The 12,977-nt window shown below is 41.7% G+C and overlaps 1 protein-coding gene across 2 annotated transcripts in view; it reads right to left on the bottom strand.

The window, feature by feature from the left end:
* LOC121272975 (spectrin beta chain, non-erythrocytic 1-like) overlaps positions 1-12,977 on the bottom strand; it is a 160,510-nt gene that overhangs the window by 60,867 nt on the left and 86,666 nt on the right. For both annotated transcript variants that reach the window (XM_041179882.1, XM_041179883.1), the window contains exons 3-8: positions 11,997-12,170; positions 8,465-8,556; positions 7,501-7,581; positions 4,759-4,874; positions 1,977-2,089; positions 475-662 (exon numbers count right to left, since the gene is read on the bottom strand). In XM_041179882.1, the coding sequence (XP_041035816.1) occupies positions 475-662; positions 1,977-2,089; positions 4,759-4,874; positions 7,501-7,581; positions 8,465-8,556; positions 11,997-12,170 (764 nt within the window). The remainder of the gene's footprint in view (positions 1-474; positions 663-1,976; positions 2,090-4,758; positions 4,875-7,500; positions 7,582-8,464; positions 8,557-11,996; positions 12,171-12,977) is intronic.

The raw sequence follows: 12,977 nt of genomic DNA, 5'->3' as shown, positions 1-12,977 counted from the left end.
ACCGACAAACAGTGGCAGCAGAGTATACCATCTACAGGATGCACTGCAGAAACTCACCAAGGCTCCTTAGGCGGCACCTTCCAAACCTACGACCGCTACCATCTAGAAGGACAGGGTAGCAGATAGATGGGAACATCACCACCTGGAAGTTCCCCTCCAAGCAACTCACCATCCTGACTTGGAAATACATCACCGTTCCTTCACTGTTGCTGGATTAAAATCCTGGAACTCCCTCCTAACAGCACTGCTGGTGTACCTACACCACACAGACTGCAGTGGTTCAAGAAGGCAGCTCACCACCACCTTCTCAAGGGGAGTTAGGGATGGGCAACAAATGCTGGCTTAGCCAGTGATGCCCAGATCCCGCAAATGAATTAAAAAAAACAGGACAATTAGATGTAAATTTTTTATATATACCGGTTCCACTGCCAATATATAGTTGGTGGTGGGGGGTGGGCGCCCCAACTTGCTTACTTGGGTGGTTTCTCCACAGTGCGGTATGTGTTGAAGGCCTGAAGCTGGTTCTGAACCCCATTTAGTGAGTTTGCCAGTTTACGATCATTCAGTGTGATAATGGTGTGCTCAATCCACTGCAGGAGGTCGGAGGCGAGAGTTTCATATTTGTCAATCATGTTGTCTGCCTCGATTGCATAGTCCAGCACCTGAGACAACACAAACAGCACAATTATTCATTGGTGTGTGGAGCATCACAGAACGTATATAACAAACTGACCAACAAAGGAAATACTAGGGTAGTGAATCCTAGATATATGTTCTTGATTAAAAGAAATTGGGCACAAAGTGGGATGAGGTTGGGTGGCTCGTTTTTTGGCTGGCGCAGACATGAGCCAAGTGGCCTCCTTCTGTGCTGTAAACATTCTATGATTTTAAGTAAGGCAGGGTGTCATACTAAACAACAAAGACCAGAAATCGCTCTCCTTACTTAAGTATTGCTGAAAAAAGAGACATGTCTAAACTTTTCCTCTTACACTCATCAGGACACTTCACGAGAATAACAAGAATGTTAAGAATTACCCTGACAATCAATATAATGTCAGTTGAGCTAACAGTGTGGCGCATTTGCGTGTACTGGAAGCTACATATGTTAATACACAGGGCTCTGTTCCTTGCAGACAGGAAGAACATTACACACATCTTGTTTTAGGTTTCCAGCATCCGCAGTATTTTGCTTCTATATTACACACATTGTGCCTGTTTCAGCTAAAACAAAATAAGCAGCAGCCATTTGCTGACTCATTCCTCAGGGCAATGTCTTGGCCAATCAGGGTCAAGCTGCTTAATTTAAATTTCAAACAACGTCTGACAGTTAACTGTCAGTCGCCATCGCTGATGCATTCTCCATGGTAACCCCTCTGCCAATCAGAGTCCACTTGCCAACCAATCAGCATTCTCATCATATACAGTATAAATTGTTGTTTTCCCCTTATATTGGTATTCTTGCGAAGTGTCTTGATGAGTGCAAGACAAAAAGCTTAGACATCTCTTTTTTTCAGCAATACTCAAGTTCCGTATTGTCAAATGACCCTCTGTACTTAATTAACTGATTGTGGCAGTTGGGGTGCTGCACTTGATTTTACACCCCTAGGCTACATAGAGGGAAAAAAAATCAACCAGGGTTCCCAAATTTATCAATATTCTGTTAATGTGCTCATGGAGAGGATTGGTTGTGATGCCTCTGCAGCCAACTAGCATGCTGATCAGCATCCAGCTGACAACAGATTAATAGCCAACTGAGATACTGGAAGACATCCATGGAATTATGCCACAGTGAGGAGTCAACACCTCTGGGGAAGGAAGGAAGTAAAATTAACTGTAACAGACAGCACAGCAGCCGTGCAGAGAAAACAGTGTTTTTGACAGCAATATGTGTGGAGGGGGGGTCATGTTGTGATTAGTGTCTTTGTCAATATTACAGTGTTCTCATTTTTATTTCACTCAATTATCGTTCTTCATACCTTCCCAATACGTTTCCCTTCCACAGCCAGTGCCTTCATCTTGGAGAAGTAGTGATAGTATGTAGCAACGTAAGTGATGATTGATTTCTCGTCAGGCTGGTCCACACTGACATCTGCGAGCAAAAAAGCTAGAATGAGTGCGGCTCTCCATTTCACCAAATGCAAACACAGCAAATACTCGTTTCAGCATAAAATATCCAACTTAATGCAATAAAATGATAATATTGTCTTCTATCATATTATTTGGGATCCAGGAATTGCTGTTTATGACAGTCTGCCAATGTTGAACACACTCACGTCACATTCTGCTGTCAGCTGTTTTAAGAGAGATTTTAACTGAATTCTAAACACTGTTCCCTTCTATTTTTTTTAAAAACAGAGAAACTCTAGTGTTATCCTCAACCCTTAACTTAAGTTGACAAAAGAAAGAGAGGACTTGGAAGTGAATCAAGATGTGTCGTTTAGGTGAGAAAGGTTTGGAATTTAAAAGCCAGTGAGAGAGGTCCACCTGATCCAAGCCCAGTTAGGATTTGGCAGGGATGAAGGGAAGGCAGGTAAACACAACAGCAACTTGCATTTATACAGCACTTACAACAAAGCAACTCATTCCAAGGCACCTCACAGCAGCATAATCAAAATTTGACACTAAGCCGCATATGGAGATATTAGGCAGAGGTAGATCTTAAAGGAAGGCTTGGTAGGGAGGCAGACAGGTTTAAATTCCACAGTTTAGAGCTTAGGCATTTGGTAGGTCCGCCTGCCAATGTTGGAGTAATTAAAATTGGAGATGGGTAAGAGGGCAGAACTGGAGGAGTGCAAAAATCTCAGCAGTTTGTATGGTTGAAGTAGTAGACATAGGGTGGGGGGGTTAGGCCATGAAGGGATTTGAAAACAAGGTTGAGAATTTTTAAATCATTATGTTGCCAGACCTAGCAAAATGAGATAACAAGAATGGGGGGGTTAATAAGTAAATAAAAAAGGTTGACAAACATCTTGTGAAATGGAATATCTTTGTTTCTCTAACTGGGTGACAGTGACAGTAATGCAACTGTGACAAACCCTTCAATTATTCCCCTAGTTTTTTGTCACCTTCTCCTCATCTGATAGTTGACGTTCCTTGGTCTCCTCTATGTCCCAATTTTCACAGAATTTCACAATTTTAAGGTACAGAAGGAGACCATTCGGCCCATCATGTCTGCACCGGCTCTCCAAATTAGCATTTTGACCTAGTGCCATTGCCTTGCCTTTTCCCCCACCCTTGCCCATTGCTTCTATTAAAATAATCATCTAATGCCTTCTTGAATACCTCGATTGAACCTGCCTCCACCACACTTCCAGGCGATGCACTCCAAACCTGAAACACTCGCTGTGTGAAAAAGTTTTTTCTCACGTCACACTTGCTTCTTTTGCAAATCACTTTAAATCTGTGCCCCCTCATTCTTGATCCTTTTACGAACAGGAACAGTTTCTCCCTATTTACTCTGTCTAGCCCCCTCATGATTTTGAACATCTCTATCAAATCTCTTCTTAGCCTTCTTCTCTCTAAGGAGAACAGTCCCAGCCTTTCCAATCGATCCTCATAGCTGATGTTTCTCATCCCTAGAATCATTCTTGTAAACCTCTTCTGCATTCTCTCCAATGTGTTCACATCCTTCCTATAATGGAGCACCCAGAACTGTACATAATATTGCAGCTCAGGTCTAACAAGTATATAAATTTAGCATAATCTCCCTGCTCTTGTACTCTATGCCACTATTAATAAAGCTCGGGATACTATACGCTTTATTAACTGCTCTCTCCACCTGTCCTGCCACCTTCAATGATGTATGCACACATACACCCAAGTCTTTCTGCTCCTGCACCCCCTTCAAAATTTCATCCCTTACTTTACATTGTCTGTACATGTTCTTCCTAGCAAAATGCATCACGTCACACTTCTCCACATTGAACTTCATCTGCCACCTATCTGCCTACTCCACTAACTTGTCTACGTCCTCTTGAAGTTCCACACCGTCCTCCTCACAGTTCACAACACTCCCAAACTTCGTATCATCTGCAAACTTTGAAACTGTCCCCTGCACACCAAGATCTAGATCAATTTTCTCTCCCAACTGATGAGGAACCATTTGGCCCACACCCAATACCTCTCTCCACTCAGCTGTGACTCAGTTGGTAGCACTCTCAACTGCACGTGAAGAGGCAGGACTTGAGCACAAAAATCAAGGCCGACACTCCAGTGCATAACTGAGCGACTGCTGTGCTGTTGGAGGTGCTGTCCTTCAGATCACATGTTAAACTGAGGCCCCATCTGCCCTCTCAGGTGGATGGGAAACATCCCATTGCACTATTTTGAAGACGAGCAGGGGAATGTTCCCCCAGTGCCCTAGCCAATGTTTATCCCTCAAATCAGTATCGCTTAAAAAAAGAAATCTGGTCATTACTGCATTGCTGTTTGTTGGAGCTTACTTTGTGCAAATTGGCTGCCATATTTTTTACATTAAATACCGACTATATGTCAAAAGCACTTTATTGGCTGTAAAACACTTTGGAACATCCTGAGGTCATGAAAGGCTCTAAGTGCAAATTTTTCTTTTCCCAATTGATGACCGAACTCAAGTGTCTATTATGTCAAGAGCCGCAGAAACAAACACACAATTTGTCTCACAGTGAGGCTAACATACTGTTCCATTAGCTTTACTAAAGTTTTAACACACACCGGTTAAATCCAGTATATCACAAACATTAGGATCGAGTCTATGCCTGTTCGCGTGCCCTTACGTACCTTCAGGATCCAGCAGCTTGGTGAGTCCCAGCTGCTGCTCTGCCACATTGAATGCATTCTGTAAGTTGTAGTGAGCATTCGACTTCTTTAGTTTGTCAAAGTCAATCAAATCAGGCCTGAAATGAAGAACAAAGAGGAGAAAGGTAAAAGAACAAGGATAACAGCACAAGACAAAATTACATTCTATGTAGGGCGAGACTATACTGAAATAAGAACGTAAGATATAGGAACAGAAGTTGACCTGCAAGTTTGCTTTGCCGTTTGAGAAAATTATGGCTGGTCTCCAAGCTCAACTCTACTTTTTAAAATTCTTTCATGGGATGTTGGCATCACTGGTAAGGCCAGCATTTGTTGCCCATTCCTGATTGCCCTCGGAATTGGTAGCTTGTTAGGCCCATTTCAGAGGGCAGTTAAGAGCCAACCACATTGCTATGGGTCTGGAGTCACATGCAGGCCAGACCAGATAAGGATAGCATATTTTCTTCCCTAAAGGACACTAAATTAACCGGATGGATTTTTACAACAATCAATAATAGTTTTATGACAACATCACTGAGGCTAGCTTTCAATTCCAGAATTTTTATTAAAAAATTGAATTAATTAAATTCAAATTCCACCAGCTGCCATGGTGCGATTCAAGCTCATGGTATTAGTCTGGGCCTCTACATTACTAGTCCAGTGACATTACCACTATGCCACCATCTCCTCATTTTCAAGGCCTAACCCCTATCCCTGGATTCCCTTGATTTATTAATTCAACCTGAATCCAGTACACATTTTAATTGTGTAATGACTGGGCAATAGGAATTGTGCAATGACTGGGAACATACGAAATAGGAGCAAAAGTAGGCCATTCAGCCCATCAAACCTGCTCCACCATTCAATAAGATCATGGCTGATCTCTTTAAATTTCTAATTCCACATTCCCATTTACCCCAGAGAACCTTCGATCCCCTTGCTTTACAAGAATCTATCTACCTCCGCCTTAAGGATATTCAATGAACCTGCCTCCACTGCCTTCTGAGGCAGAAAATTCCCAAGTTGCACTTGTAAACCTGGAAAAGGAGGCTGGATTCAGAGCCTGGTATCAGGAAATGAGGTTCCTGGGTTTACTCAACAGGTAGATACAGTGTCTAACTCAGGACCAGGAAGGCCCCACATTCGACTCCCGGTCTGTGCCGAGTTAACTGATTTCTGCAGGAAATGTTTACTGCAATCCAGTTGGAAAGCATAATGGGCAAATATTGGCGGAAGACAGGACTGGCCTCAGCTGTGATATTCTTGACTTTGTCAGCACTCACTGTCTAGACTGACCATGAAGAATGGGCACTTGGATGAGGTATCAGAGCTGTACCCCAGCAAGAGTCAGCGCTTTTAAGAAACTGGGGGAACTCAGAGTTGTAGTCGTCTCTGGATATGTACTTAGATTGCTGACCAGCCATGCTGATAGAGATATCCTTTACTATTACTGAGCCAGGACTCACACTGGCACATCAATAATTCCACGCGTATAATCAGTAAATCTGCAAAGATGATTCTGCAACAAATTAAATGACGCAGACTGTTAAATTAAAACTTGCTGCTCTGAATTTTCCAATGTTTCCTTGGAAAGGTATAAAATAAGCATAAACAAGTTAGCATATTAGAATAACCTATATTTAGATAGCACCTTGGGTGCACTGAGACATGCCACGCTGCTTCATGAAACAGGGGATGGTTTGGAATTGAAGTCTGCTGAAGGTGCAGGGCAATAACAAACGATCTAGAATTACAAGAGGAGTTCCAGGTGGCACCCAAAGAAATGGTCAAAGAGAGCAAAGTTTTGGGGGCTTCTGAAGTTGGGTAGAAACGTGGCTGGCATAGGAATATAGGGTGATAGCTGCAGAGATCCTGAGGGTCACAGCTGAAGAATCTGGCACTTATGTTGAATTGTGTTTTGCCAGGGAGTTGGGTGGGACAGGACAAAGAACAGTAGGCCGGAATCTGAAGAACGGAGGCTGGAAGCTATTTCACAAGGTTGGAGGAGGCTGCAGAGTTAATGTGGTGCAAGGTCATGGATGAATATGTAAACAAGGATTTAGAAATCAATATGTTGACGATGGTGGAAATCAGTGAAGACAGAAAGGACAAGTGAGCAGGGTTTCCAATGGGATAAGATACATGGCAAGAGTTTTGTAAAAGTCAGAATTCGTGTAGTGGGAAGAGTTCAAGAGCTGATGAGACTTTTGGTAACTGAGAGCCTGGGAGTGGGCAAGAGGTTTGATGAGAGTTTGAGACTGAGGTATGACAGAGGTGGGCAATATTAAGAAAGGGGGAAATACATGGCCTTGGTGATGGATTGGATTTGGAGGTCGGAAGCTCGGAGCAATGCCAACATTGCACCCAAGTTGCTCATTTAGGAGTTACACCTGAGCAAGCAGGCAGCTGGGGACTATGGCGTGGAATTTCAGGTAAAACCAAAGAAAGAATACGGTTGAACCTATGTAGGTTATCCGTGAGAAGATACTTAGCACCTGCATCTGTCTAAAAGCAGAGAATATTGAAAATCAAACTGGCGTGGCAAAAATTACTGATACAATGTAATCTATCCTAAGGAAATATCACTAGCATTTGGAAAGTGTTGTGCACCTTTATATAATATTGGCACTTATTATTTACATTATTATACAAATAGTTAGATCACGTTGTCTTGAAGTACTCAGTTCCGTCAAAATTTCCAATGTCTGAAGGAATGATACATACCTGTGTTTGTGGACAATTGCATTGAAGGCCAGTCCATCCCTCCAGCTTGTGGTGAAGTTGTGAACATTAACATTGGGGTACCTGTGAAACACAGAACAACCCAAAATGTTGAACAGTTCAGATTAGTGTCAAACCATGTTTGATGGATAAGGGGAGACGTGCACAAAAGAGAAATGGCAAGTTAAGGAGGCAGTTCTTCACACAAAGAGTACTTAATGGTCTCTGAATACGGTAATTGAGCAGACAGACTGAATGGCCTCTTTGATAGGTATCTATAACAACCTCAACATTGCCACCCAACTGGAGGCACTCAATTGGAAGAGCAAGTTTACGCTCTGTAGAGGTGGGGGCAGGTCAGCAATTGCCTGACGCAGATAATCAGAACACTTTACGCAACTGTCTGAACAGAGTCAATAATGAAAAATAGAGGGTCCAGCGCACCAGCAATGAGTGGATGAAGGGAAGGGGACATTCAGAAATGTGAAAGACTCCAGAACTGACAATTGCCATACAGAAACACAAGTTTTAAAGATCTCTCACAGGTTGTGTCAGACCTCTTCGTCAATGAATTCAGTTCAATATATATCAAACTTGCAAACCTGGGTAAATATATTTGTGTAAATTAACTTTTTGAACAAGATATAATGGTATTGGGGGTGGAACACTTTTCTACCCAGTGGCAATGCCAAACACTCACTGGGCAAGTGTAGCACAAACAGATACAACTTAAGGCACCCTATTCTCTACTCCAGGAGAGGGCCCCCACTTCAGTCTCAGAAGAGCATTCCAAGTAGAAATTTTATAAATACTGGTTCAAATAAAGGGACATACTCTAAACATTAATTTCTTGGTCAGGTGTTGATTAACCTGCTGTGCATTTCAAGCACTGTCTGTTCTTTATCAATATATATATTTTGTAAGGACCTGCCATTTATCCCACTCACATTTTTCCAATTGTGCTTACCCTGCTGTCTTCATTTGGCACCAGAGCAGAAGCGCGTCCTTGGCAGATTTCTTTTCCTTGTTATCTTCTGTTTCAACACTGATATCCTGGATCTTTGAAAACAAAAACCATGATAATTAAAGTACATATAAGCAAGACCAAAGACTGTGTTATTTACTGCAGAGAAAAGCAAATCGTCATTAGGGCTTTCAGATAACCTTAAACACTGACTCACTATGGACAGCTCATTTACCCTTCTGTGGTAACTTACCAGAGAACTGCCAGTGCCTTATGAGTCAATGTTTCTGGGCAGATTGGGGCGGGGTTGCATGAGGTAGCGAGACAATAAAGTGACTGCTTTTCCAGTCAAGAGGCAGTAATGCTCAGTTTCTGGACAGAGAAAACTGGTACAAGGTAAAGCAATCCACTGCAATATTATTTCCTCCAATATTGCAGGGAAGATGTAGTGAGAGGAGCATGACTTAAAATATGTTCTTGACACAGGTATTCTGATAAAGAACAGTGAAGAATGATCATGATGTATATCTGCAATTTGAATACTAGTGACCCGAATAGTCTTTGTAACCTTTTGCTGCCCCTAGAAATCCAATTTCACAATGTGAACAACTTTCTCAAGGAAGAAGGCTTCCCAATGCTTCCTTTTTGTAGTACAGCCCATCTTCTGTTGAAACCCTTATTCATTCTCTTGTCACCTCCAGACTAGATTATTCCAAAGCTCTCTTGTCCTGCCTCCCATCTCCCACACACCATAAGCTTCTCATTCGAAACTCTGTCAGCCTTACCCTAACCCAGGTAACTGGTTCTGTTCACCTATCACCCTGTACTTGCTGGCTACATTGGCTTCTGGTCCAGTGTCTCAAAAATATTTCAAAACTGAGATTGAATTTTTAAAAAATCATTGTATTAACAGTTTTAGAACAAAGACAGGTATATGCACTTAAGATACAGCTCAGCCATTATCTAATTGAGCGGTGGAACTGATTCAAAGGGCTGAGTGGCCTCCTCCTGTTCCTATGTTCCTTAGGCTTACTCAGCAGGACAGCAGAACCAATCATAAAGCTCACCCTCGTCTTCCAGGGTATGCAGAGAAACATGCTGAGGCTTAATATATAATGACACTTTGTTGTCTCTCATTGCAGTCTCTGCTCCAATATGTTTACATAACGGCACACCCCAAAGTTTCATTTTAAAAATAATTTCTGGTTAAGGGACACAAGCACAAAATCTCTTTTCACAACGTTGACTGCCAACGTAGTCCTATCAAGTGAATCATACCTGTGACCTTTCATTTATCAGAATTGGTTTTTACCAGATCAAAAACTTCAATCATAAGATGTCTTGCTAATGGGGGTCGAACAATGCTACCAAATATAGATTAAAAACAGGATATATTCAAAATACATGGTAGAGTTTATTCCGTGGAATTTCCAGTTTTATTTCTGATTTTCAACAGTCAATGTTATCTGGAACAATAATTTATATTTATATTGCATCTTCTGTTCTTCTCCAATTTTCGCCCTTGCGCATCACTCCACTTTTGGCAGCTGCGCCTTCAGCTGTCTGGGCCCTAAACTCTGGAATTCCTCTCCTAAACCTCTCTCCCTCACTCATCTAAGGAATCAGCCTACTGAACCTTTGTTGCACTCCCTGCAAAGCAAGTATATCTTTCCTTAGATAAGGACACCAAAATTATACACAGTACTCCATGTGTCAGGATTTTTATATTTAACTACTTAACTTTTATCTTTTAGATTTGAGCTGGGATCATCTACTCCTAGAGTTTGTGCCAAACTCCAATGTATTGGCAGGGTTTGATTTATGTCTACTAGGGGTCTTGAACACTTGAATAATCTCTCTCTCCTAAGCCTTCCATTCTCCAGAGTAGAGAAAACAATCCATAGCCCTTAAACCTCTGCTCATCATTCAGATGCCTGAAGCTAGATATCAATTTAAATGTTTTACTGGATCTGCAATTCCTGAATATTTTTCCCATTGTACAGCAATGAAAATTGCACACACTATTTCAGATGGGGCCATACTAATGTCTTGTACATAGTTATCATCACTTCCCTTGTTTTGTGCCCTATCCCTCTGGCTAGGCATTCCATAACATCTAGTTAGCTTTCTCACCAATGTTAGACACTACACTATTGGGGTTTAATGTGTCCACAAAAAGCTCTAAATCCCTCAAACGTTAAATCCTATAGCTGATTAGTTTATGTTCCCAGCCTTCACTTTGCTTCCACAGTAACTATTATCTTGCTTTGTCCCAACAGCAAATGCAATTTGCTACTCATTGGATTACCTCTGCAACTAAACCAGAGAGAGACAAGCTGACTAGAAGTTGAGATTAGGATAGACGAAGTTTGGGGTCAGAGTAATGAAAAAAAATTAGGAGGTTAAGGAGTTCCAGGGTTTTGAAATCCCAGGAAAGAATGAGTACTTGGGGAATAATTGCCTTATCTGTAATTATCTTAACCAATAGATGACCATTAATTTGCTGTTCACAATTCACATTAACGATTTGGACTTGCGGATGACCAAATTTTGGCGGGGGCGGGGGGGGGGAAGAGTTGTGGGAAGATAGTCAATACTAAGGATGACTGCAACAAATTACAGAAGGACATTAAGAAACTTGAAGAACACACAAATAATTGGCAAATGAAGTTCAACACGCATCTTGATAAAAGAATATGGAGGTCACTTATTACTTGGAAAGTGCAAGTCTTGGTGGGGTACAGGAGCAAAAGGATCTTGGAGTATAAATACATTAATTACTAAAAGTTCTGCCACAGGTTAGGAGATTATTTTTAAAACAGCAAACCAAGCACTAGGCTTTATTGCTATAAGGATAGAATTGAAAAGTAAGGAAGTTATGCTAAACCTGTATCAAACCTTGGTTAGACAATAATACAGTATGCTGTTCTGGTCACCATATTATAAAAAGGATATAAAGGCACTGGTGAGGGTGCAGAGAAGATTTACAAGGATGATGCCAGAAATGTGTGAGTATACACATCAGGAAAGGATTAGACTGGGTCTCGAGAAAAGAGAGATGGTGGGGGGTGTGTGTGGGCGCGACCTAATAGAGGTCTTTATAATTCTGAAAGGTTTTGATAGAGTTTCTTCTATCAAAACATTTCCTCTTCTGGGGAACAGCATAAACTAGAGACCATTAATACAAAATAGTCACCAAGAAACCCAATAGGGAATTCAGAAACTTCTTCATACAAGAGAGTGGTGAGAACATGGAACTTGCTACCATGGGGCGTGGTTGAAGCAAACAATATAAATGAATTTAAGGGGAAACTAGATGAGACATTTGAAGGAGAAGAGAATAGAGGTTATGATGGTAGACTTAGATGAGAAAAGATGGGAGGAAGCTCGAATGGAGCATAAACACTGGCATGGACTGAATGGGCCATTTCTGTGCCTCAGGCCCCATGTAATTGGGATTTGTCATTCATTCACTATTCAAAACAGATTAATCTGCAAGATCCTTCTTGATACAACAAACTGCTGCACCAAATACCTGAAACCGAAGGATGATGGTCCATATTAGGCCCAGAGTGAGGCGATGGTTCCCATCCACGATGTCATGAGAGCCCATGTTTTCCAGATGGACTTTCTGCTCCTTCAAAAATTGCAGGGCCTTATCCACATTCTCTAAACAGTGAATCCGCATCCGTCCTTTGGTGGGTTTGGGCTAGGAATAGAAACAGAGACCCTGGGTTAGTATCACATCAAGTCACTACTCAAGACTAACCTGTCACATGTAGCATTCCAGTCATTTTCAGGATATGCACGTTTATCAAGGGAAAACAATTCTGTCAGGGGCTAAGATCTCACACTCTATTTTACCAAAATATATGGACATCTTCATAGCTAACTTTTAAAATTTTAAAAAGTAGACAAAGACTTTAAAATGACTGATGCCATGACTGACTGGTTATGATTTTCAAACAAGAGGAACTTTCTGGCAGTATCGGAGAAGCTGACACCTCGTTATCTCTGAAGGGATGCTAACGACCCTGTGGGTTGCAGAGACCAAATTCAATGGGGACTTTACAAAGGCCATCTATGTTTCATAAGCCAGGCCTGGCCACTGACCCTGCAATGTTCATTTCAAATTCTTAATAGCTGGAACATTTAAGTTCCAAACAAATATACACCCTTGATCAAAGCCAAAGCGCAGGGGTGAGAGTCATATGACATGATCCCCCTCAGCTGGGAGAACCAGTTATACTGTCTTGCTGTTCTGCAAATCAGTCTGCCATCTTCCATCTAACAAGCAGCAGCTTAGAAATAGGGCTCTATTTCAAGTCTCATGTCTAAGTCTGAATGCCTGGCACCCACCTACACTATTTCTACCAGAACTTCTATACCATCACCTACAAGACCAATTCATCTCTGCATGCTTAGCTCAATGTGGAAGTCATCTCTACTGGAAAAGTGAATTATCCAGCATCAGTTTTCAACCTGCCGACCTCTGTGAAGGACTACATCATTGCAC

The sequence above is a fragment of the Carcharodon carcharias genome, chromosome 37, assembly GCF_017639515.1.
Source record: "Carcharodon carcharias isolate sCarCar2 chromosome 37, sCarCar2.pri, whole genome shotgun sequence".
Lineage (NCBI taxonomy): Eukaryota > Metazoa > Chordata > Chondrichthyes > Lamniformes > Lamnidae > Carcharodon > Carcharodon carcharias.
Note: the sequence above shows the minus strand (reverse complement) of the source record. Positions and strands in the feature narration are given on the sequence as shown.